At 39.3% G+C, this 26467-nt stretch overlaps 2 protein-coding genes across 11 annotated transcripts in view; one reads left to right on the top strand and one right to left on the bottom strand.

Annotated features, from left to right (window-relative positions):
- Window positions 1–11452, top strand: part of MLLT10 (MLLT10 histone lysine methyltransferase DOT1L cofactor) — a 143295-nt gene extending 131843 nt beyond the window's left edge. For 7 of the 10 annotated variants that reach the window (XM_072854427.1, XM_072854426.1, XM_072854425.1 and 4 more), the window contains 5 exons: window positions 234–322; window positions 448–809; window positions 6523–6625; window positions 7407–7619; window positions 9832–11452. In XM_072854427.1, the coding sequence (XP_072710528.1) occupies window positions 234–322; window positions 448–809; window positions 6523–6625; window positions 7407–7619; window positions 9832–9900 (836 nt within the window). In that variant the 3' untranslated portion in view covers window positions 9901–11452. Of the gene's footprint in view, window positions 1–233; window positions 323–447; window positions 810–6522; window positions 6626–7406; window positions 7620–7946; window positions 8101–9831 lie in introns of all 10 variants that reach the window. The other 3 variants (XR_012041216.1, XM_072854428.1, XM_072854429.1) reach the window with 3 other exon arrangements.
- A 6024-nt stretch (window positions 11453–17476) lies between these two features.
- The window catches only part of DNAJC1 (DnaJ heat shock protein family (Hsp40) member C1), a 114968-nt gene continuing 105977 nt past the window's right edge, over window positions 17477–26467 (bottom strand). The window contains exons 10-12 of the mRNA XM_072854434.1: window positions 20383–20431; window positions 18816–19291; window positions 17477–17705 (exon numbers count right to left, since the gene is read on the bottom strand). Of these exons, the coding sequence (XP_072710535.1) occupies window positions 17637–17705; window positions 18816–19291; window positions 20383–20431 (594 nt within the window). The 3' untranslated portion in view covers window positions 17477–17636. The remainder of the gene's footprint in view (window positions 17706–18815; window positions 19292–20382; window positions 20432–26467) is intronic.

Below are 26467 nucleotides of genomic sequence, written 5' to 3' on the forward strand. Positions count from 1 at the left end.
TACTACTTGTTTCAGTGCAGTTTCTTTTTTACTTCAGCCTGGAGCACATCTGGTTGAATCTATTGATTCACCAATTATTTAGTTAATATTTTACTATTCAGCAATGATTTTTAAGGTTGACTTTACATTTTCTGTGTTTACCTTTGACATTATTTTGAAATAATTATTCTGAATCTTTTTTTACATGTTATAGAAATTTAACTACTGTGTGTTTTTTGAAATAATTACTTTAGCACCTAGCACTGATTCCTTGAACAGCAGTAAAAGCCCTCATCTGGGAAACAGTTTTTTACCAGACAATTCTCTTCCTGTATTAAATCAGGTAATTTTTATTTGTTTCTTCTCAACTTAAACTTGTTACAAGTTAACTCATCATAGTCCTTGCATTGTGCTGTTAGGTGAAATTTTATGCAGCTGAGGGGGTTTTGTTGTTTGTTTTTACACCAGGAGATAACCTCCAGCGGACAAAGCACCAGCAGTTCATCAGCTCTTTCCACTCCACCACCTGCTGGGCAGAGTCCAGCTCAGCAAGGCTCAGGAGTCACAGGAGTTCAACAGGTCAATGGTGTGACAGTGGGGGCACTAGCTAGTGGTATGCAGACTGTAACCTCCACCATTCCTGCAGTGCCTGGTGTGGGTGGAATAATTGGAGCACTGCCAGCCAGCCAGCTGGCAATCAATGGAATTGTAGGGGCTTTAAATGGGGTAATTCAGACCCCAGCAACAATATCACAGAACCCTTCTCCTCTCACTCATGCAACTGTGCCACCCAATGCAACGCATCCTCTGCCAACCACATTAAATAACAGGTAAGAATTTGCTGACTTTTGTTTTTCCTGATAGCGCCTGGGTTCTTCAGTTTAGCTGTATTTTTTAACTCACTTATTCAAAAGGTACTGTTTCTTTGTTAGCCTGTAATTGTCAAACTAGGTTCTCCTCCTGATCTGTGAATGAAAGTAAGCAGGCATTTAATGGAAGCACGAATAGTCAAGTTAAAGAAAAGATGTTTAGCTTTTGGGAATCCTAGTGTCCATTTATTCCTGTTTTTAAATCTAGTCATATTCCCAAACAAATGTAATTATGTAAATGTGCTTCAGCTCTTTTTTTAGTTCAGAAAACAATATTCTTTGTCCTGCCAATTGTTCTTCCATGATTAAAGTAACACTGGCAAAGCTACCGTTTGTTGCAGTAAGAAGGGGGAGGGGGAAGAGGAGAACAGTATACAGTCATGTAATTAAAGATGTAATAGGCATAACTAACCAGAGTAGTAATACAGTTGCATGGTGTTTTCAGTTCTCTGCATCTCTGGCTCCAAAGACAACTAAATTATTTTTTCAAGTGGTGTTCCTAAGGATTTTTAAATGCATAAAAAGATCCACGTTTGAGTATTCGTAGCAGCCCTTCCCCAAGAACCAGGTACCCTCAGTAGCATAAACTGCTGCTGCTTGAGCTGCAAGGCAAATGGGTAACAAAAGGAGACAGCTGGCTTTCCAGGAAGGGGAATGGACTGCTTGGGAAGTATTTTGGGATAGAGCAGAGCCTGGGCTAACTCATTCTCCCCGCTTCCCTTCCCCCCCACCCCTTGTATTGGCCTTCGCTTAGGAAGGAGAGCTATGGTTCTATGTAGAAAGAAATGCCTGCAAATAGGGAGTGGATTACTTGTCTTTAAATAGGTTTGTTTTTGGAGATTATGGTGTATTACCCACCAAAAAGGGCACATGTGATGGCAATGATGCAAGGCATCCCTGGTTCTGTAGCTTCTTTTTCCAGTTTCTTTCCTCGCTGTTTGTTTGGCAGCTCCTGAATGTTCGTGTACAGTATGATTGTGTGGTATTGCTTCAATAGGCTCATAAAACCCGACACTTCCAAGTGTATCCTGTTGTTTTGATGTGATATTTTTACTGAGGAGGTTATATTTTTCATAGTTTATATCATATATGAACATAACATTTCATATGTTAAACAAAAGACCTTTCGTTAATGAAAAGTTATCTTCTTTATTGAGTATCAGAGGTCTGCTGAAAACGCAAGAATTTTGCGTTGCTCTCCCCAAAAGTGTGGGGAGGAGTGAGAAAGACTAGACAAAATAAGTAATATTAACCAGTTGTATAATGCTTTCTGCTTTCAGGTAATGCCAAAATATACCGTCATGCTGCTGTTTCCTCATATGATTTTGTTAATACACATATTATTTATTTTTGACTCTTTGTATTGCAGAAGTTCTTTTGTCTCCTTTATTTTTTTTTAGATATATCCATCTTGACTGCTCTTGAGTATGTAGCCTAGTAGTAGACTACTCCAGTTCACACAGAATACTGCAACTAGTATCCTGTTCATTAGCTCTCATTCTAACTTCTAGCATAGTCTGGAATACTGCAACGATTCCCTATTTTCTGCTACAACAAGCTTATGATGTACAGCTCTGCCAGCATTTCCATTTTTCTATTTCTGTTTCTTTTCTTGCATGATCTCTTTCTGCACTGTTCCCTCAATAATACTAAGTTAAAATTAATATTAATTTTAAATTTAAAAGTGCACTTTCCACACAATTCTCTGCTTTATTGAGCTCATCCAGATGATTTGCTGGGCCCCCTTCCTTTTGAGGTGTTTCACAATTGTCCCCATTTTCTGTGATTTTTCAGTATTTCTAGTTGTATATTTAGAGGAAAAAAGTTCAGGCCGAGCAAGCACTAATGCTAATTAGCACTAATCGAATTTTAGCAATGACATGTACATTCCTCATTCCTGTTTCTTCCATTACAAATACTTCAGTGAAAAATATGAAAAAACTTTTCTGTTACTGGAACTAAATTGTGAAGAAGCTCTGGGATGACTTTGAATGAAGAAAAAAGAAAAAAAAAGAAGAAAAAAATATAAAAGTATTTTCCACTAGTTGAGATTATTGGTTCTGAAACTATATGGGAAACCATCTGTTCCTGCCACCCTTGAGTTCAATGCTGTTTCAGTGGCAACTAGTTGACTATTACTTTAATGTCAAATTCCTCTAGGCATCACTACTCTTTGAACTGCGTAAGTGGGAGGGTTAAATGGCAACAAGCACAGGCAGGCATGGAGGTTTGCTACCATGCTATTGCGAGCTCTCCAAACCTGGTTAGATCGCACAGTGGTGATCAAGTTTGGAGCTGGCTTAAATCAGTATTCCCAAGGTGATGGAAAGTCACATGAGAACTCAGCCCTACTTTCTAACTTTTTCGTATTTGTCTATAATTAAAAGACTTCACAGATGTTCCTGTAAGTTGCTACTTACAGTAACTTCCCAAGCTTCAGAATCTGTTTGGACAGCTTCATGGGAAAAATAGCTAGATTATTCACCAATAGTTGAAGACTTCTTTATGCATATTGTCCTTATTCACATGAGCTCTGTAACTGTGGGACATAGGGAGGTGAGAAAACACTGATCTGCACACTGCTGTTTGAGAGAGTTTCAAATGGTAGGTAAAAGAGCCTACATTCATTTGGCAGAGAAAAATACTCTATCCTTTTCTGGGAAAAAGATGGCTTAATACAGATTGCTAGCAGCCAGGAGATTAAGTGAGTTGAGGAAAAAGATAGACTTATTTCTTTACATTTTCACAACCAGAGAAGACTGTAGGATGGAGAGTTTCAGGCTAATCGTATACCTTTAAATGAGAAGCTAAAAAGGATTAAATTTACATTCCAAGCTGATCTGGTTTAGAGAAAGCCCTGTGGTGAAATCCAGTGAACTGCCTCTTCTGGGAAGCTGCAGCGTTTTGTCTTCTGCAGTTAGGTTTTGTTTCTAGATGCTTAGATCTCAGCTGCTGGCTGAGGGTATTTTCTTTCAAGTGCCAATGTAGAGCAAGAGGGGAAGACAGAGTGGATAAAGAGAAGGGAGAACAGCAGCAGAAAAAAGAAGTGCAAAGGTAAAACATGATATAGGAAAAAAGAAAGAATGGGATAAAAGAATGAAAACGCAGTGGAGAAGATTCATTCCAGTATAGAAGAATACAGAAAAAGTGAAGTAAAAAGAGAAGGTAATAATGGTAATATTAGTCAACCTGAAGGTACTTATTTTTTGCAGCTGTTACAAATATTTTTGATACAATTGAATTTAAAGCTGTTTGAAGGAATTTCAATTAATTGATGAGTGTCATTGTTTGAAAGTCAAACACATGCACAGTTCTAGCTTACGTTAGGCCTGAGTTTTCCTGTTGTAGCTCAGGAAGAAAAGCTAGGAGTTTCCTTAGACAAGTGAAGTGTCATTTCTGCTTTCATCAACAATCAAACAAACATTGCTAGCAGTGGGGAATAAATAGAATGGTGTTACCCATTTTATGTTCTGTCACATTAAATCCCTGGTGTGTGTGCACCTGGAATATTTATGTGCAGTTCTGATTATGCAGTTTCAGAAAAGGATATAATACAAGGAAAAAAACAGTACAGCAAGAATAATCAGAGGCAAAATGGCTTGCACAGGACAAGGTCAGTAGAATGGACTTCTTGGCTAGGGAAAAAGACCATTGACAAGAGGTTTGAGAACCAAGGGAGTGGTAGAAATGATAGTAATGGATGATGTGAAATAATGGATGATGGGAAATAGTAAGTGCAGCCCAGCACGTGTTTTCCATAGCATGGAGGCCATCCAGTGAAGTATGAAACAAAGTTGCTTGCCCTGTCCCAGTCTTGTGGTTTAACCTCAGCTGGCAACTAAGCACCACAGAGCTGCTCATTCACTCCCTCCCAGTGGGGTGGGGGAGAGAATCAGAAGGGTAAAAGTGAGAAAACTCGTGGATTGAGATAAAGCCAGTTTAACAGGTAAAGCAAAAGCCGCGTGTGCAGGCAAAGCAAAACAAGGAATTCACTACTTCTGATCGGCAGGCAGGTGTTCAGCCATCTCCAGGAAAGCAGGGCTCCATCAGGTGTAACGGTGATTTGGGAAGACAAACACCATCACTCCAAATGTCTCCCCCCTTCCTCCTTCTTCCCCCAGCTGTATATGCTGAGCATGGCATCATATGGTCTGGAATAGCCCTTTGGTCAGTTGGGGTCAGCTGTCCCAGCTGTGTCCCCTCCCAACCTCTCGTGCACCCCCAGCCTGCTCGCTGGTGGGGTGGAGTGAGAAGCAGAAAAGGCCTTGACTCTGTGTAAGCACTGCTCATCAGTAACAAAAACATCCCTGGGTTATCAACACTGTTTTCAGCACAAATCCAAACCATAGCCCCATACTAGCTACTATGAAGAAAATTAACTCTACCCCAGCCAAAACCAGCACACCCAGCAGTAGAGAATGGTGATGCTATGGGTATTTTCATACTGGCTGGTTAATACAAAGTAAATGTCAAAGTGATCATGGAGCCAGGCTACAGTATGCTAGCTACTGTAGAAAGGCAAGATAAATAATTGTGTCCTGAAGAGCTAAATGGTTGTAGCCTAACTGTGCCGATTTGTGGCTGATTTAAGTTAACTTAATTCTTTACTACCAATCACAGCTAGCAATCCTGTCGTTCTGTTGGTCATCCTGCGCGCACCTTCTTGCTGGTACTTGTGCTTGTGCATTCACAGAGTAACCTCATCTACATTACTAGATAATCTTTCAGTGTGTTTTGTATTGGCTTAGGTTTCAGCTCCATTCCCACGAGATGCAGCTCATTGTGCAAGAGCTAGTGCAAGGGGAGGGGCCAGAAGTGTACAGCTGAAAGGGAAATACTTAACCTTTCAATAGCAGGGTAAACCTATCGTGAAACTACACCTTAGTAATTCAGTGGGTGTTTTAAACTAGTAAAAGCTAACACTGGTACTGAAAGAGTAAATCCAGCTGCCTTCCTGGTCTCCTGTTCCAAAACCACCCTTGTTCACGCTGTTGGTCTTGCAGTGAACTGGCATAGCTGAAGAAACCCTTTATTTCCAGACTGGTTGTCAGCTGGATTAGTTCCCTGCCCAATTTCCTAAATAGCTGCAGAAAATGTTATGTAGGCATGAAAATAGGGACTGGGAGCTAAGCAATAGGCAAGTGCAGAGACAGCCTGCTTCGTTCCATGGCAGCATCAGTTGGCCCACTTCAAGGCTGAATGTGTTTGCTAAATTGCAGACAAGGTACAGGCAATAGTGATAGATTTGAATATAACAAAAGATGAGAATTAGAAGGAATCCAAGGCAAAGTAGTAACACTAGTTAACTAAGTATTAAAGGTTGGCAAGAGCTGTTTTACAATATAAGATCTGGCCTTTCTGTATAAAGTATTTGAAAAAATGTAGAAATGCTGATTATTATCGGAGTTTAAAATAATGTGCACGTAGTAGACTTACGTTACTGTGAAGAAGTTGCTGTTGGTCAACATAAATGAGCCTGGGGGTGGTGGTAATGTCTAGGTATGTATCAAAAATTGCAACTGGACAGACTATTTAATACTTGGCAGTATGCAATCAAAATGCTAATAGGAACTGTCTATTTATATACGTCTTTTCTTTGTTTCAATGGAAAGCTGAAGTAAAAAGTTCCCATACTTTCATATAAACTACAGTATTACCCTGTCAAACCCTACAGTGCCTCGGGACTAGGATTACTTCCTGACCAACAGAGACAACTTCTACTCCATCAACAGCACCAGCAATTTCAGCAATTACTAAGTACCCAGCAACTCACATCAGTAAGTTTTCCTGTTAATTATGATTTAGTCTTCTATTGTATTCTAAGGCATGGATAAACTCCTCAGCCTAATATAAATACTAGAAATGTGTTTAACTTGATATCACAGGTTTTTATAGTATTTTAGTTTTTCAGTTGCTTCAACTTTTTTGGATGATAGTCATGCTAAATTACAGGATATTACTGGGCTGCGTGTATTTACTAGAAGAATTGTTCCCTTGTGCCATCAGTCCCATTTTGTCCTGTGTGGACATAGTGGCTTGTCTCACTCAGTATCAGCTGTGGGCAGCAGAGTTTGGGACCATGTATGGATTCTAACAATATCCTAAGCTATTCTCCGATTCCACTAGGACTCCAGCAAAAGATTTTTGGGTATCATCTCGTGAGCTGTGAGCTGTCTTTGCTCTGCCTTGCAGTGTTCATATAGGCCATTAGGTAACTGGTTTAACTATTTGTATTGCTAATTGTGTAGTTTTAGTACTTTGACAAACATGGTTCGATATTCTTCTCAGGTATGTTTCTTCTGATAGAGGCCTGACGAAGCCAGCAGGCTTAGCTGAACTTCTGTTGAGCTACTGATTTCAGGAAATTTTACAGGCACTTTCTTCCCTTTCCCACAGTCTCATGGAACTTCATTAGTGTAACCTAAATTAGCTGGGATTAGGTTAAGGGTTGCACTGACTGAAGATTTGGATAAGCAAGAACCGAGGGAGGAGCTATTTTTCAGTAACTAATTCTTGATTTTTTTTTTTTTCCTCCTCCCTCTCCTCATATTACTCAAGGAACAACATCAGGCCCTTTTGTATCAATTAGTACAGCAACAACATCACCACCACCAACACCATCAGTCTGAAGTACAGCAATTGCAGATTACTGGAGGAGCACAGATACCCATAAACAACTTACTTTCAGGCACACAGGCCTCACCACTTAATGCAGCTACTACCAACCCATTCCTTACAATTCATGGAGATAACGCAGCTCAGAAGGTGACAGTAAGTATATTTCTCACCTCATTTTCAATGTAGTGCCTTCATGAGGTAACTAAAAGATACAAAGCAAGTTATGTGCCTGTATTCACAACTCAAGGATAGTGGATTTTTTCTTTATTTTATTTTTCTTGAGCCTTGGGCTGCACTTAATGAGGTTCAGAACTCTGTAACTTGTAGTCACTTACACGTAACCTGTCTGCTGCACCCTCCTGCTTCCCTGGATCAGGACACCAATCCAGTGACCCGTGCCTTCCTCTTGTAATTACAACTGCAAGCCCTAGTCCTCCTCACCCCACCTTCTTCCCCAGCTTTGTGTCCACTATTTTGTAGATCACCTTACTTGAAGAGTTTTTCCTGGCCAGGCCTCGGGCACTGTGGAGCTGCAGAGATTAGTTGATGCCTTGAGAGATGAGGAGCCCGTTGCTGGAAGGTGAAATATGTATTAGGAGAATGGTCTATGCGTGTCTTGGTTCTGATGTGGAAGGTGAGGCTGTACACTGGGAGGCTGAGTGACTCCTTTGCTTGGTAGAGTAATAAAACCTTTCCTAGACAGATAAGGAAACAAGACACGTTTTTCTGGCAAACATGTTCCACTGTCTTCAGCATTTGCCCATAACCTCCATCCCCAAGACAGGAATTTTTTCTTCAAGGAGTCAGAGAATACACTTAATTCTCTGAGGGTCATGCAATTAAGATAAGAGAGGATGAAGGGAAGGAGCATCCGGAACTTGTAAAAACCAAGGAAGAGTAGAGCAGGAGGACAAAGTTCCAGTATTCCTTGGAGAAGACATCAGGTGGCAGTGGTCGTAAAAAAAGGGAAGCTTGTCTGCAACAGCAGGTGGGAAGAGTTTGGGGCTAGATATTGGTCCCCTCTTTGCTCCCTACCCCCAAAGCCTCCAGCTGCTTTAGGGGCACAGTGGTGGAGAAGGACTCAGGCAGCTGGGCTTTTGTGGTACTTCCCAAACATAAGGTGAGACGCAAAACATAAATGATGAATTTTCGAGACAGTCTTCCTGGAAACAGCTCCCTTCCATTCAAAAATACGAGTGTTTACTTTTAATCAGCTTTGCGCATGGCCGTTGTCACTGTCCAGTTTGGTCCGTTGTTGTGATGCAACTGTACTGCAAACTGCAGGACTCTGGCAAGATCACGTTCTTTCCCATCGCTGACTGTCAGAGCAGAAGCGCTCTATCACAGGGGTTTGCTCAATGCCTTGCCTTCATTTAGAAATGTTCACAATTTGTTCTAGTATGTTTAAAATCTATCTCCCTGCATTTTCTAGAAATCAGTAGTGAATGGAATCAAGACCCTATATTTGGTTTGCATCAGAACAAACTATTCTATAGGTGACCTTATTTTGAATTTTTTGAAATGGCTATTACTAGGTTTGGACAGCGTGACCGGGCAGCACTAGCATACTTTACAAAGATGCTGTTACAATTTTAGTTTTTGTTCTTGTAACAGTTAGCTGTAAACAATTCCAGGAAATGTCAGAACATCTGTCGAACAAAACCCTTAGAAAGAAATTTCTTTTGAAATTGCTTTTATTTTTTTTTAAAGGTTAGAATTGAGAGAGATTGAACTGGATTGTTGAACTATTTTAATCTAAAAAGAATTTTTAACAAATCCTCTGTTTGCCAAAAGCTTGAATGTTTTAATCCTATTTCCATTTGGAACAGGTTTTCAAGCATTTCTGAATGCTCAGTGAATGAGATGAGGTTTTTGCTCAGTCCTGTTCAATACTTGCAGGAAATGTCTTTGTAGCAATTTATGAAAGAAAGATAATCGTGACAGGGGCAAAATGGAAATTGTATTTCTGTTCTGATGGAGAAGTGTAGATTTCAGCCCTCTCCAGTGAGAAAACTTAGCTGAGGTCACCTGGTATTTGTCTTGACCATCATGCGGTTCTACAGAGGGACCAACAGCCAGGAACAGCAAGTCTTGTTGGAATGAAAGTAGAAGCAGAATTGGTGTTTTGTAATGCTAGCTGTATGCTACCATTTTGTAATGCTACCTTAGTATGAGTTGCTTCAATGTAGGACTACTCCTTTAATTATTCCTTCCTTTCCCACTTTTTATTCTACAATATATGATTATTCTTTACAATGCAGAAGTTACTATTTAGATAGCTCTAGTAAATGTACCTCATCTGCTTTGTCATTTGTATGAATTTAGTTTTACTTAACTCTGTATTTTATAATCTGATTTTTAGAAGTATTTTCTCTTACACAGAGGCTCAATGATAAAACTGGACCAGTTGCGTCAGAGAAGAGTTGACATTTGAATGATACTTGAGAACTGCATGTCCTGCTGCTATAGCACTTCATCTGGCTGCGAACTGCAAATTGAAGAAATGCAACAAGGAACTCTTACTGCACAGCAAAAGGTTAATACTTTTCATAAGGATATTTTTGGTAGGCTTTCATTTGCTTTCTTGTTGCACTAAAATGGATGTACTTCTTAATGTTTCAGACTGTGAAGTAGATAAAACTCTGCAAACCATAATTATTGTCAGTATGATGGTACTAAGTACAAATTCAACCATAGAAAAACATATACTTGACTCTCAGTCCTAATCTTATAATTTTAAAGGCTAGTAAAACTGTCTGCAGTCATGCATTACTTTGGTTTCAGAGCAATAGTTCTAAAAAACCAACCAGCCCCAGCCCTAGCCAGTCTGATCTTCTGCTGCAGTTGCAATATATCCTTTTAGACTAAGCTTTGTAATGGCAGCCTGGACTTGCTGTTTGTCGTTTCTTTTTTACACACCTCTTTTGAAACCTGACTCATAAGGGAATCCACTTCTGAACTTTTTATTCCTTTAGATTCCTGTTGTTATATAGTGGGAGTTTTTCCTGAGTAAGAATTACAGTATGGAATCCAAAGTTTATTAATTTCGGTGTAGGTTTTAGATTTCTGAGGTTTTTAAAGGAACCGATTTGGTTCCAGTGACAAAGTTTTCTTACCAGATGAGAAGGCCACACTGGAAGAAGTATGTGTTGTGTTTGGCCTAAACCAAGTGCCTGTTGCTACCTCCGTTTTGTTGAAATGGCTGCAAACAGCTGATCATGCACTAGACGTGTCCTTGTTAGCAGCGGTGATATTCCGCGTTGCACCAGCAGCCTTGTTGTTCTGCCTTTACTCGAGGTGTTTATACCACTGCAGATAGCTCAGGCAGATTGTTACCTGGGTCACTTTTCACTAATAAATTACCAAAAAAGTGAGTTAATATTTCCCACTAAAATTTACCAGTGGTTGAAACGGGTGAACTTGTGTTACAGCACTTCCAGCAGTAGCTGATGTCATGGCATGAGTCTATGCAGTATGGTGAAGGATAGTGTAAATGGGGGTAATGACCACTAATCAATATTAAGGTGGGAATTATTAGAGGAAAAGACCCAGCTGTAATTAGACCTCCACTGTGTACTTATTTGGAAGAACATGTTAATTCTGCAATATGTTTCTTAGTTGAACATTGCACAGTTCTTACCTCATTTCTGTAAATAAAGTTTTGTGAATCTGTTTTGTATTGTGAAGAATTCATAAGAAAACATTGATATTTTGATTTGTAATATTTCTAATTAGTAGATTTAATTGAAAAAGTAAAAATAATTTATTTTTATATGTTCTGGGGAATTTTTTTAAAATGTCACAAATCACTTTTGTAGATACTTTACAAAAGTAAACCAGTGGTTTATTTTACTTACTCAGCCCACTGGTGGATATTCTGTAACAATTTGTACAAAAGGTAAGATGGAAATGTGCTGTTATTTTGACTAGATGTAAAATTCCAAGTGTATGAAAAGATATGTACAAAGCTTTTGTTAATAAACTTTAATAATGTTTATAGTTGCATACTGCTTGTGTGAATGTGAGTCTGGTAGAAGAATGGAATATTTCTGTTAACGTCATATGACAGGAAGGATTTAAATTGCACAATGGCCACTAAAATTTATTACAACAAATTTTTAAAAATGTTTCTCATGTAAATTTTTGCTTTCCAGAGACACTGATGCAGCTGTAATGCTGTCCAGGGACACTTTTGCTTACTGGATGTAAATGTCCAGTTGCAGCCCTGTGCCATAGCCTGATGTCAGAGTCTTTTGCTTTCATCCTTCAAAGAGAAATTACTGTGAAATTGCAGGAGGAGTGAGCTGTTGCTCTAATGGCCCCAGTTCATTTTGAAATAACTTGGTGAGAGCTCTGTGGAGATGGGACGAGATCTTTATCTACACAGTGCCTGTGTTAAGGTGATCGAGGCCTTTGGTGGTGGTTGTAATTTTTGTATTGTATTTTCTGTAAAACCAGCTCAATGGTTCTTTTCAGAAGTTTGTCCGTGGAGGCTTTGGTAAACACACAGCTGAACTCCTGGTCTTTTATTTCCCAGGCAGCGAGGAACTTGACCCTTCCCGTACTGTCACTTGAAGATCAAATGTGAGGTTTGTGGTAGTACAGGTTTTGGCAGACAAGGGATGCATTATGGCTCCCTCACGATTTTTAGCCCCTTGCTAGTCAGGTGCAGCCTACAGCTGAGACTAGCTTGTGGAACAAGCAGCAGGAAGATGGTGTGCCATTTGTATATTGTGCCATTGCTCAAGTCCTGAGGATTGCATATTTGTGGTTTATTTTCAAATGGGGAAAACTGGAGTCCTGAAAGAAGATAGGTAAATGAGCAAGCTCAGAACTAACAGTAGGGGAACGTGAAACATCATCTGGCACAGCTAGGGGCAGCCCTAGCCCCAACCCTCCCACCTGCTGAATGGCTCCTCAGCCATCAGGGCTAGAAAAAATTCCCTGCATTCTAGGGGTAGTTGATGATTGTTTTATGCTGTAAGGTGAAAAGGCTCAGAAGACTGGTTGAACAGAAGGCATTTCTACTGATTAAACCCATGCACTGTCTAGACAAGCTCTAGAACTGGGTACCATCTTTCTTCTGGCTCTGTTGGGCATTGACTGTTTGTTAGTCAATGCTAAGAAGGGAGCGTATATAGCACGTATACACTGGGCCACTAGACTTGTACTTCATACTGCTTAGACCCGTAGATGAGGGGGAAGAAAAGCCTGATGTGCCCACCAGCATGAGGCCTCCAGGGAATCCCGAGTCCCTTCTACTGGAGTCACGGACTGGAGGGTGACATTACTGCTGCTTCCGTCATGGACCTAAGATGAATCCAAAAACTTCACCTGGTAGACTAGAAGTATCAGTAAGTCATCTTGCTCCTGTTGGAGCAGTACCATAGTAACCAGTAAAAGGGGCGAGTCCTGCTTTTCCTTGGGTGTTTCTTTTATTTGAGAGGGACTGCCTAAACTCTGGTATTGGGCTCCTGGAAAGATGCAGAGAAGCATGAAAGGGACAGAGTTGGAAATACTAGTGAGATCGTCACATTCAGGACATTCTTAAACTCTGAACTTGTTAAAGATTGGTGCCAGAAGCCCAGGATAGCCATGAATGTTTTACAGTACTCGTAGTCCCGGTGGACCAACAGTCAACAGCAGGGAAATAATGAAAAGGACAGTTCTGCCATCTAAACAAACCAACTCACTAGCCCTTTAAGGAAAGAGACCACATCAAAGTTCACATGAGGGCCAGATGCAGTCAAAACCAACCTTGTTTCAATGATTTTGCAGATCCCGACATCAAAGATGATGGTCTGTGGCTGATTTGGCACCAGTTCAGTAGAAGCCAGTACTGCTGTCCCTGTGGAATGCCTCTGATGCCAAAGCAGCCCAAGCCTCTGCGCAGGTTCCTGGCAGCCAAGTCACTGGTTACCGAGCTACCCTCAAATGTGTCGGGAACCACTGTGGGCTCAGTGTCACGAGAGCAGCGCAGACTAAATGCGCTGCATTTCAGAAGAGTGGCATGTTAACAGGCTTTTGAACTTTCTGCTGTTGTTTTCACCAAAATCCAGCTTTACTGACAACAATGACAACACACCTTATGGCTTACAGGAGCCAACTAATTCTGGACAGCCTGTGACACCTCAAATCCTGGTTTTATCAACTTTATCCATTCAAGTTGTGTTTGTAGGAGCTGCTCTCAGCAATGTGATTGTGTGACATTTAACTGACTGATTTTCTGGTGCCTGTTTTTCATAAGCTGCACTAACATCTCACTGTTGGTTCTGCCTAAAGGAGAGCTCTTTTAAAGTCAAACACTCAGTGTTTCTATTGTTTTCAGACTGTCATCTCATAAGGAGGTCACACTGCAAAATCTTCCCTGAAATAAATTTTTTTTAATTAGTTCATACATTGTCAGCTGTGAAGTTGAGAATAATATAGTCCACACATTTAGATCTACAGGACATTGCAGAACAGCATCTTTTAGTCTTTGAGAACTAAACCAACCTAAATTAGAGCACTATTAACCTTTGCAGCATCTCAATCCTACTGTACTCATTCACTTGTGTATGGTTGCCTATCTTGCCTATCCCATCAACAGGGACATGCAGAAGATGCTCAAAATAAGACTCAGATCTGACTCATTTAACTGCAAGTCATAGTACAGATGCTACAGCATAGACACTATGCATTTCATGCATAAAGTTATAGTGCAAAAGGCACTTTGAGGCACAGCTCACAACTGCCCAGGAAAGTAAAAACATTTTGCTCACAGGCAAATATTAACAGTACTTGAAAAATAAACCAAAACCTGCATCCCGTGCTAGAACCAAAATTGGAAGAAGTTGCTTAAATCCCAAGCCTAGAGTGACCTTGATTTTCATGGACAGAAGCTTTAGAAAAACAGTAGCTTTGGTGGTGGATACCAGAACCACGAGAAAACAAAGCCTGGGTCTTCTTATGGAGACTGCCTGCAGTGTACCACTTCTCTAGAGAGCATCACATCTCACCTCAGTGATCACAGACTAGAGCCACTGCCAAAAGGGCCTGCAGTCTCATCACGCAAAAAACCCAGCAACCCCAGGAGAGGACCCTGAGAGCCTGAAGATGTTGAGGCTCACAGCCAAACACAAAAGCTACAGCTTAGCCTGGGCCAACTCCTTTGGCCCTTGAGGAACGAAACGTGAAGTCCAACTGGATGGGGCCTGGACAAGGCTTTCACTACACGAAGGACTCCTCCTAGATGGGTCATCCCTGAGCATGTGGCTGCAGAGATTAGATCCACTGATGCTGGACTCTGACTGCCGTTCCTCATCCCAAGACCCACCCTGCCAGACTAGTCAGTGTGAAACACCCTTCCAGTTGCAAATGACCCACCAGTGCATTGCAAAACCTTTCCCGTTCTTGACGATGAGACAGCTGGGCCTGCCACCAGTTCATGGTCCAGTTCCACTGCAGAAGAGGCCAGTGCATTTTTTTTTGCATGGTGAGCTTGCCTCTACTTTCAGGCAGCTTCATTCTTCAAGGAAGCAATGCATGAATTCCCTTCCATCCAGGCATGAGCAGCACCTGTGATTAGACATTCACATCACTTCAGGTACTCAACCTGACACATGTGACACAATGACACATACAATCTTTGCCTGTCCTTAAGGATCTTCTTTCAGATACACTGTATTTGTCAGGAGCACTGCTTTAAGTTTCTCAGTGTGGATGTTCTTACAAACAAAAAAAGAGAAAAAAAGTTTCTTACCAGTAAGTAAGTAAGTAGTGCTTGTCCTTCTTCCTTAGACCCCATCCAGAAAGCCTAGGGTGGAGAGAAGCTGAAGGTGTTGGGCAGGCAGTATGTAATTATTGCCACATGCACAGCAGTGATGTGGGCAAGTCTTCAGCAGGTACTCCCACATGTGTACGTTTTTAAAGATTTCCAATGATAAAGGTGTCAGAGTCCTCCCAAGTCCTTATTAGATTTGCCACGGGATTTTTTTGCCCCATTATTTAACTAAACTATTTCTCGCTCCAAAGTGAGCCCATTATTATTCTTCATAGCCCCAGAGACATGTAAGAGTTCTGTATTAATTGCATCAGGAAGACACAGAGATCATGCAAGCGCAAAGCTCCCCTTTTACATACTTGAAGAGTTCTCTCTCTAGTGTAGAGCAAATACCAACAATTCCTTCTGTCCTTCCTAGCAAATCAGGCTTTGTAGACTCTGGATCATTCTCTCCGCTCTCTTCTGCATGGGCTACATCTTCCTTGAAGTGTGACATACATACCACACTGGGCACGCCCTTCCAGGTGAAGTCTTGTAAACCCAGAGTGGAAAGGAAAGAGGACTCTTTTTATCCTCAGAGACTACACTCTCCTGTTACTTGCTTTCTTTTTTTGAAACAGCAGAAATATTCCAACTGCCAGTCAAATTTTTCATGAACAATACATCTCCATTCGCTCATGTTCTTCTACCCTAGCCCTGTCAAGGCTCTGCCAAGTTAATTTTCACCAATTCACCTAACCATTTTAGCAGCTTTTCATTGTAGCCATTTCAATTACCTTGCTTTACAGCTACAGTCATCTGTCTTTAAAAAGGTATTAGTCACCCAGAACACTCAAAGTTAAGATTTCCTGGTATCTCTTGAAAATACCTCACTTGACCTCACTTAAGACTCTTCCTTCATCAGTGCATTAGTAGCACAGAATTACTATTTGATCAATTAGCACACACAGATCATAGTACAGCTTCTAAATATGTTTAGTTTCCAGTGCAGTTAACGTGTGAAGTTCTCTGTGAAACAAAATTTAGATGCATTATTTTGTGTCTAGTAAATTTTCCACAATATCATTATTTCTACCAACTAAGATTTATTTTTTTATATATGACCAAAAAAAAAAAGTTCCAAATGGTAAAGGAACACATATGGCACACCGTTATCTTCCCCAAATACTCCTCCCTTAAAGTTTTATGGGAATGGGATGAAATTTTGTGAAATGCTGATCTGTCAGAAGCAACACAATTGGCAAACAGTTACTGGGGAAAATCCACAGTGTAAATAGCAGGAAGTTAATGGAGATTTTCAGCCACCAAGTTCAGATTTTGAGTTCAGATACATGATTCTCTGATTTTTCATTTTAATTTTGAATTAAAGATCAAAAACTTATTAGAATCCTGGTATTAAATCAGAATTTGAGTGGTAAATATTTCTTTAAAAAATGCAAGTCCTTAACGTTTCTTGTGAAAGACTATGATCACTGCTCTGACTTACTGATGTAATTTACAGCCCATTAAGTACCCTTTATTCCAGCATTTTAAGCTTTGTACAACTTTTCCAAAATTATGAAAAACAAAATAGCAAGTAAGGAATAGTAGCCCTTATGACCTATTCTTCAAATATAAAATCAAACTATATTGAATACAGAATATACCCCCCCCCCCATATGAGAATTCTTAGCCCAATAATGTTAGCTTTTAAGTCCTATTCTGTACTTAGAAACTGGTCATGAAGTATATGCCTTAATTTCTTAATTAGAAATTAAGATATATAAGGCCTTTAATGTTCTTACCCATTTCAGCTTTACCAAATTAACAGCACTATCAAATATCACTGTGTATTAGTCTGCAGGGTTGGTAGAAAAGGTATTACATTGCAGGTGCATATAAATGTACATGGAAGTTAAGGTTAGCAATACTACTTATTTCAAAATACTGTTAGAATGACTAGACATTTCATGTAGCAGCAGACATGCTTATAAGCTTATGGTCTTGGATTTGTAGCTGCAAGAAAGAAAAATATATTTTGGTGCAGAGTTGCATTACTCTCATGTTCGCTTAGCAGTTTCAGATCAATTCTCTCTTTCAAAACAAACATAAATTCTTTATATTCTGTATATTCATTGGCTGTAAAACTACCAGTTTCAGTGTGCAATTATCAGTGTGTTTTTCTGAAGGTCCACTAATTTTTAAGACATTGTTATCACACATCTGCATAAACAGCTCTCCAACACAAAAATACACCTTCATTCTTCAACACACAAATAGGTAAGATGGTATAAGATTTATTAATAATTTTCTTTTACTAAGGCACATGACATATAGAAATACTGAGGTACAAAAATGCAGTTTCCTGCATATGAGATTTTAAACTCCATTTTGACAAAGATGAGCTACATCTCTTCTGCTCAGAACATTCAGCTTTTAGCCATTTTTTTCTTTTGTACCAGTTCAACAAGCAACTTGTATCTTGCTATACACTCCTCCTAAAAGGAAAAACAAAAGTGTTAATTAAAGTTTGATATTTTAGTGTTGCTTTAACTCTATACATGCTACCTCATTCTAGAAGAATAGCTAGGTTTTTTGGAGGTTTGTTGTTGTTTTTTGTTTGTTTGTTTGTTTTAAAGTTGCACACTGAATTTCAGAAGGAGAATCTACCTCTAGTGAAGAGCAGATTAGAAAAATGAACTTGCAATTTATGTTTCTTAGTGGATAATTTCTCTCTTTAAAGAGCACACAAACCTAAGAAAACAGTTGCCCAGTACTTCTTGGCAATGACTGTCAATGCAATTATTACACAGTTGTATTGTAATATCTATTTCAGAACAGTTATTCTGGTATGAGCCACACTGCAGATAGATAGGATCCCCTGTTAAAAACAAGCCTTTACGGTCGCTAACATAGCACCTACTGACACCAGATGCTGTTGAACAGCTTCAGAGCCAGAGAAACACTCAAATCCCCCACCCACATTTCCTGCTCTCTCACACTGGTTTTGGCACAAATAAAATTAGGATTTTCTGCAGCTACAACGATTGAAGCAAGCACACTAATCTATCACAACTATTATGGAATCTAACACAGACCAACTATATCAATGACAACGAAAGCTATTTTAAAAAGATTATACTTACAAAAAGAACATTAGATAGGTTATTGAGCATTTAAAAGTTGCAGATGGATTACTTATTTTGTTTGTTCATTGAGATGGGTTGAGAAAGGTATTGTAAAAGTGTAAGCAAAGCGGCTCACCAACATTTGGTTACTAACTTTGAATCAAAATTTGTTTTAAAATCTAATTTGTCCTGCAATTGAAGATCTGAAAGGCAGAGGAGAGGTAAGTATTTTAAATGAAACAGGAGGTATTTCAACAATTTCTATAATAGATCAAACAAACTGAATTAAATGAAAATATATTTTAAATAAAAACAACAAACATGACAGTAATGCTCTTCAGGTCGATTATGTCTGGACTGATAGGCTAAGTAAAGACCTCACCTTTCTTCATGGACTCTCAGTTCTTAAGGTAATCATAAATTGGTAGAAAATATGTTTCCCCTCAATTTATACTATAGTTCAAAAAAAACTAAGCATACCTTGCTTTTTCCAGGAACACATTTTGCTATTTTATCCCAGCGATCCGATGTTCCCTTTGGATATTGCTGCAAGGCCATTTCAAGAAGTTTCTGTTGATTTTGAGTCCACAGTTCTTCTGGGGCATGGCTTTTCTCTCTTTTTCTGCTCTCATCATCACTCTCTTCCTCTTGCTCAGCATTATCAAAATCTTTCTGGCGTCTTCCTCTGCCCTTCTCTTCTGGTACCTCTTTCGTTGCTGCTAGAGTAATTTCAGGTGCTTTGATAATTTTTCGTTTGCGGTGTCTAGTTTCACTTGCAATGGTCTCCTTTTGATCTATTTGGACATCCATCTGCTCTGGGATATGATCGTAGTTCCCCTCCTCCTCTTCCTCCTCCCTTTCTCGCTGGGTGATTATGTGGTCTGGCAAATTCACGTTGACTTTGACGTTCTTGGAATTCTGGGCCAGCGTTTTAAGCTCAGAGAGCCTAATGATACCTGTTAGAAGTATTGTTGTTACACTTCAAAAAAAAAAAAAGAAACAAACCACAAACAAGCAGGGAACTGCCTGCAAATAAAAGGTACCCAGAATAGTGCAGAGAGGAGAAAAAAACTCTTCTGGATTAAGAGCTTAAGGAGAATGCTTATTGCAAAATCAGGGTATTTGTTAAGAAGCAAATGAACTTTGCCAATTATGAGCTTATCTGGTACATGTGAAGTACTAGTAGATTACCACACTGATATAAACAAACAGAACAGCATGAACAAATGAACAAAACCCACGATAAACTGAGTAAGAAAGCCTGGGAGGATGTAGCTAAAGGGAAACATTCCCTCAGAATACCCATCAGTTCTTCTCTTTGCTCAAAGTAAGGCAAGGTTGCAAAATTCTCTCTGCAAAGCATTTGTACCTGAAAGGTACAAAATGCACTGTGTTTGCATGTGTCCTGGTTTTGGCTGAGATAGAGTTAATTTTCTTCCTGGTAGCTGGTATAGTGCCGTGGTTTGGATTTAGTATGAGAATCATGTTGATAACACACTGATCTTTTAGTTGTTGCTAAGTAGTGCTTACACTAGTCAAGCACTTTTCAGCTTCTCATGCCCTGCCAGTGAGAAGATGGGAGGGGGCACACCCAGGACAGCTGACCCCAACTGGCCAAAGGGCTATTCCATACCATATGGCGTCATGCTCAGTATAGAAACTGGGGGGAGTTGGCCGGGGGGCAGCGATCGCTGCTCAGGGGTGGGCTGGGCATTGGTCAGCAGGTGGCGAGTGGCTGCATCACTTGGGGTTTTTTTGTTGTTTTTCCCCTGGGTTTTGTTTCTCTCTCGTTTTCCTTTTCATTACAATTTATTGTTGTTGTTGTTATTATTATAATTTTATTTCAATTATTAAACTGTTCTTATCTCAGCCCACGAGTTTTCTTACTTTTGCTCTTCAGATTCTCTCCCCCAACCCACCGGGGAGGGAGGGTGAGCGAGGAGCTGTGTGGTCCTTAGTTGATGACTGAAGCTAAACCACGACAGCACAGCTATAATCTGAATACAGTGCTTTTTATAAGCATCAGTGAGGATCTAGTAGCACACACCTGGTGTATACGTAACAGAATCCTTCAGTTGTTTGGCTTTCATCGTAACCTGCATGAAAACAACAACAAAAAAGAAAATTACATAATTGGGGCTGTTGAAGAATTCATTAGCAGCTTACTGCAAAATACCACCATTGAACATCTATTAAATAGGGCGAGGCTGATGTTCTGCTGCTGGCTTTGTTCATCTGTGGATCCCAAACTGGCAAAAAGTAACTGTAGACTTAGTCCTTTTTAAAACATTCCTAGCTTATTAAAATAATGTAAGCAATGCTACACATTTCTGTTAGTATCACCATAATACATCCAGTTGATATTCAAATTTTATTTTCTTTCATTGCTAAACCCTATATTCTCTAACCTAAAAATACCACAAGGAGAGGGAGAGAAAGGAAACAAATGAGTTATCTTCTGGATATTAGTTTCTCAATACTGAACAAAAGAACAAAATAACCCACATAGGTCCAGATGATGAAGCACGCTAATGGTCAGGCATTCAGTCCCCCCCACAAATGTAACAGTCTGACTGCCAAAGATCAGCAAAGATACCTTCTAAGTCCTGAAATATCTTAGGAAAAACGTTTATTACATGCGAATCCAAAGGATGGAGAGCTGCCTGCTTCAACCTCTCCATGTATACCAAAGTCTGGGAGAAAAGTAACACCAGATTTAGCATTTTCATTTTTACTTAAGTAAGGAAACAAACAGGATTCCTCCCCACCCAGAACGAGGAGCTTCCCCATCCCAAATTTCTAGACCTCGCTATAGATAACAAAGACGACAGACTTCATTTAAAATCAAGATCCTTTTAATCACTTAGCATCTGCATTATATCAAATTATCTAGAGTCCAAAATTCAGGTACCATGTAAAAGCATTTTAAAAGGTAGTACTCAAAGAAATATACACACTTTTTAATTACTGAAAATGTTTTATGAATACCAGATTTCGATTTCAGTTTTTTTGAATATGATGTCTTTGTGAAAAAGCTACAAATTGAAATCAAGTAGTCTGAGCCACCCAAATGAAATAAAACTTAAAATGTAAACAGGCAACGCACTGAATCAGAACTGATACTACCTGGGATGGGTAACCTGCGTTTCCTGCTATTTGAGCCTGGGACTTCAGATGTTAACCTCCATTTAGTGTAACGCACTCGGTAGTGTGCTGCCCAGAGCAAAAATAAAAAAAGACATCACCTACAAAGTCAGATATTCCTCCACGTGGGATCCTATTTACCCACAATATGAATCATTTAGACCTTCAGAGCCACAGCATAGACCTCTGCTGTTTTAACTAACTAATGTTAACAATAACAGACTAGCATCCTTTACGTAGAGCAGCACTAAAGAGCAAAGCTGCCAGGGAGTACAGCTACTTTCTGGAAGAAGAAGAAGAAAATCTGAAGATTCAGGATTTTTGTTCCATTACAGGATTCGTAAGTGAGTACTTCAATAGTTAAAATACTTTGGTACCATCTGCTTCTAGTCTAGTCTGCTTGCTTCCTCCCACCCACATTTCTGCCTATGAAATTGCAGGACTTTGCTTTAAAAACAGGCAAGTGCTGGATCTCCTTAACAAAATGACAGCAAGACTTAAGACAGTGGTCTGTTTTCCCTACAAATTAAACCTAATTTTCTGGGATGATTAAGTTTAAATGAAAACTCCATGAACAAAAAATCTCAACTCTAATTAACCAAAACCTTTTTCCAGAGGTAGATATCTGGCATAGAAAACTCCAGTTTCTACTGCTGCAGTATGATAAAGTTTTAATTGTTCCAAGAGAAAAATCCCAGAATACTACGATGAACAGATAATTTTAACTAGCACTAACAGTTCTGCCAGTGATCTGCATGATCCTGGTTTTGAAACAACAGGATGGATCCTCCTTGAAACAGGTGATTCCCTAATAGATAATGCCTTCCTTGAAGAGTTTATAGTCTAAACCAATCCAAATTAAAACGTTTGTGTTCCATTTTCATTATTAGCAGATTGTCTCTATAGGGACAATGCTTTAAAAGGCTGAGTGGAGGGGAATCCATTCTTGACTGCTGAACAGAATGGATCCTTACTGGTGTGTCCTGCTATGCATCTCTTAAATAGAAATTATGTTATATAAACTGGATTATAATAGATTATTTTGAAAAGAGTGAGAAGAACTTGTCATGCAAACAAGTAGCTGATCCTTTAAAGCTTACTGCAATGATGCAGTGGATTCATTGCGAATATGACAAGGCATTATCTATGTTCAGTATTCCACAAAGTCATTTCTAAACCATTTTGCTATTTTTTAAGTACTTCTTTCAAAGATCTACAGCCTACTAATAAGGCCAAGAGAGGAAAAAGAGAGAAGAGATTCCCTGAACCAAGTAGAGCAGAGTAAGCTGCACGCAATGACAAAGACAGGTATACCAAGTTGCTACCCCAATGCCAGTGTTTGGTTTTCTCTGTGTTGAACCACTGACGTTCCCAGAGGATGGCAATTATTGTTTTATCTTTCAAACTGAGACTGCACATGCAACATAAACTTTGCATTGGAGGTGGTGCAAATCAATATGCTGGATTCAGGTTTCCTTTACAAGACAGATGTTCCCAAATTAGATTAGTGTAGGTATCCCATAATAGATATAAATTTTGCTGCATATTACATCTAATTGAATTAGAATCTAAACCAGCCCTCTCCACTAGAACAGTGAAGGATTTTGGTTTATTTCTAGATCCTAATGGCATGTCACATTTCCCCCTACATGCAAAAAGTTCAGAAGTAACAGTTTTGACATAGGTTATCTTTTTTTGGCTAACTTCAGCCATAATAACTTGATGAGCCCAGATGTAGCACTTGTAGTAAGTTACTCCATTTATTACATCAAATATTTCCAAGAGTTTCTCTGTTGAAGGCATTATGATATCTGTCCCTATTTTGATGGACTTTCAATTTCAACATTCACCAGGTAAGCTGGAAGTAGCAACTGTGTGTATGGCTTAGATATTGAAAACCTACAATCTCAAACACTGAACAAGCACCTTCAGCTGATGTAAGTTTGACAACTCATCAAGCTTCTTACTCACAGCTTTACTATCATCATTCACAGGTTACATGAGAAGATTATTTGTGTATTATTCTCTTTTTTTTTTGTCAGCTTTCTTCTTCATACTGAAGATTTTGCAGGTCTGAATTTTTCATACTGATTTTGCATACTGAAGTCCTTTTCCAGGTGCTATGTAAAGTTCATGTTTACTCCAGCTCTTTTCACTTAGAGTTCAGGTATCACTTATTTAGACTTAAGATTTATTTGTCCATCAGCTTCAGCTGTCATTGCCGTTAAAGATGCTGACATAGGGCAAGAATCATAACATGTCAGTATTAAACTACTAAGGATTATTAGGAATCCAACCTATGGAACATATGAAATGGTATTTCAGTTTGATCTGTTTGAGTTTAATCATTGTTCTTGCCACTCATATCTGCAGTCTCTGCTGGTGCCAGTTCCTCTGTACTTTTTGACATCCTTAATATCAATTTAAATTTCCTCTCCAGTGGTGAGTAGTGTTATCTACTAGTTAGTTCTTAACACTGATTTTTAAAAAATCAGTAAGTTACACAACGTAAGTTGCTCCATTGCTTTCTCCACTCAATTTCTTATCATAACTTGCTTATATTATTATTCTTTCATTAGATAACAGATAGCATACTTGGAAATACTGTTATTCAAAGTATGAAGCAGTTGTAGAATTACTCTTCTAGTTATTATTGCTGATTGTTCCTGCATAATGCTTTAAAATCATAGTTTTAATGTATATTAAATTATGAGTTTTATAATTAGTGTGAAAAGTTGTGCTAAAAGCCTGCTGTTATTGACAACAGCTTTCACCAGAGCATTAGCCAGCCCTTAAGAAATCCTGGGTCTGGGGACACCTTAAATAACACGGATCAAGACTGTGAAATTGATTTAAAACAGAAGAGGGCAGATCTCATATTCCTGCAAGTACTTGTACTGCTGCACAGACACACTGCATTATTTTACAGGAACCGACTTTAAACATGGCTGTTTCTATGCCCAAATAACCTAGGCGTCTCTGTAGTCTACCAGGGATAACAGAAGTCACAAAGTCAGATAATCACATGCACAGTGAAAAAGATTTTCTTAGACAGAGAAAGATGACAAAAAAAAGAGTGTTGGATGCAAGCATTCAAATTGCTGAAGTAGAAATTAAACCATCTTAGTATGGGACCTACAGGAAGAAGCCACAGGAACAGTTTGCTTCTGAGAACTCCCTTCTGAATTCAGTTTCAATAGCTCTTCAGCTACAAAAAGATTTTATTGAAAGCAAGTGGGATTAGTGGGATGATTTTATGCAATGAAAGCCAGACAGAGCTGGTTTCCTCCTGTACTGCTGACAATTAGTCCAGATCACAAGGCTAGTTGCTACTCAACAAGACACCTAGCAGTAAAAACATTCCTGATCATGACCATCCAGATGTTAAATCTCTTGTTACCCTGGACACCTGCCACCTCTTTCAGATGGAACAATCAATGCTTCAGAGATACACAGGAGAAAAAAAATATATTATTCAGAGTCAGCTTAAAAGACTCTCAGTAGCATAGGCAAAAGCAAATTTTGCTATCACATGAATGAGAGGCTACTTTTCATCCTGCAGGGAAGACAGGCATAAAAAAAGCACAGAATTGTGGCAGACCTAGAGGGAAAACCCTGTCAAGTCAGGTCCAGTGATCCTACTGATGCCAAAAAGAGAGAAACAGCCCTTTTGCAGAAGATGAAGAGCAATTCCTCATTCCCACAGCAGCAGCCACCAGCCCATCACTTCAGCTGACCCCCTCCAGCACCATGACCAGCCTAGCTTTGCAGGACACATGCCAACGGGACTTTGAAGCCTTCGCCATTTTGCTGTCTTGTGGCAATCCTCTGTAGGCAACAATCTACCTTCCTTCTCTGAATAGGATACTATTTTGATCAGGATTGCACCAGATAATTACAGAAGTACAAATCTCTTGGGTCCTGACAACGTTCTGAGAAAATAATGTGGGGTTTTTTTGTAGAGGAAGAGATAACCCATGTGGCTTGGTTTCCCAAACGTATATAACCTTCTTGCAAGGAAGGATGACGTGCTGCTGAAAAGTGGAGGTCCTGCTAGAATTGTTTACTATTCTTAGCATCTTCCTGAGCAGAAGTTCTCTAAAGATCTACTAAAGCTGCCACAGTTTCTCAGCATCAGCTATCAGAAATTTGCTGTCCCAGTAGCAGTGTTCTGTTCACCCAGTTGTTAACTGACAGAGAGCATGCAGGAAGATATGTCTTGCAAAAATGCCAAGATCTGTGGAATTATGGAAAAATATAATGTGGAGACAGCCTGTGAGTAGCTCAGCCGAATATGCAGCAATGAGAAATTTCTTGACTCTTTGGGGCTAATTCGAGTTAAAACCCACATTCTTCTCATAAAGGAAAGCCAGATACAGAAGGATTTTAATGCCTTCCTGGCTTTGTCAAAGTAGTAGGTTTTTTGCAGATCTAATCTTCCAGAACAGCATAGAATAAATTGCCAAATCTGAAGTTCTCCCCTTACAACCAAAATACTAGCTGCTACACTGAGTTGTTCTTCCCATCTAGATCTAAATAGCTTTTTCATAGCAACCACAATTATATCAAGAACTGTTTGACCCAAGTCAGACAACAATAATGACCCACTCCTTTATTTTCATGTGACATACTCAAAATTTGTTGTTGCTTTATAAACTGCCTTCCCTTACATACACTAAAAAGGCTTCTAAAATTGTCTTCCAGTTTTAACAGATTGGTGAAACTTCAAATACTGAAGCATCAAGCCAAATCATTCTCCATTTTTTGCAAGTATTCTTATTTGCAACTTACTAGATCTCTTGAAATATTTCAAATTAGAAGATGCACCTTTGTTTTGGCACTACTTATAACAGTTTGCTTAGTAGATTGTTACCAATTTTCTCAAAAGTATGTAACATAACTAGTCTTTATCCAGTGTGTAAATTACACGTTGAATTTAATGCTAACATAGCAAATGAGTATTTTAAGGACAATGTGCTTTTATTCTT

Source organism: Ciconia boyciana, chromosome 2 (assembly GCF_034638445.1).
Source record: "Ciconia boyciana chromosome 2, ASM3463844v1, whole genome shotgun sequence".
NCBI lineage: Eukaryota > Metazoa > Chordata > Aves > Ciconiiformes > Ciconiidae > Ciconia > Ciconia boyciana.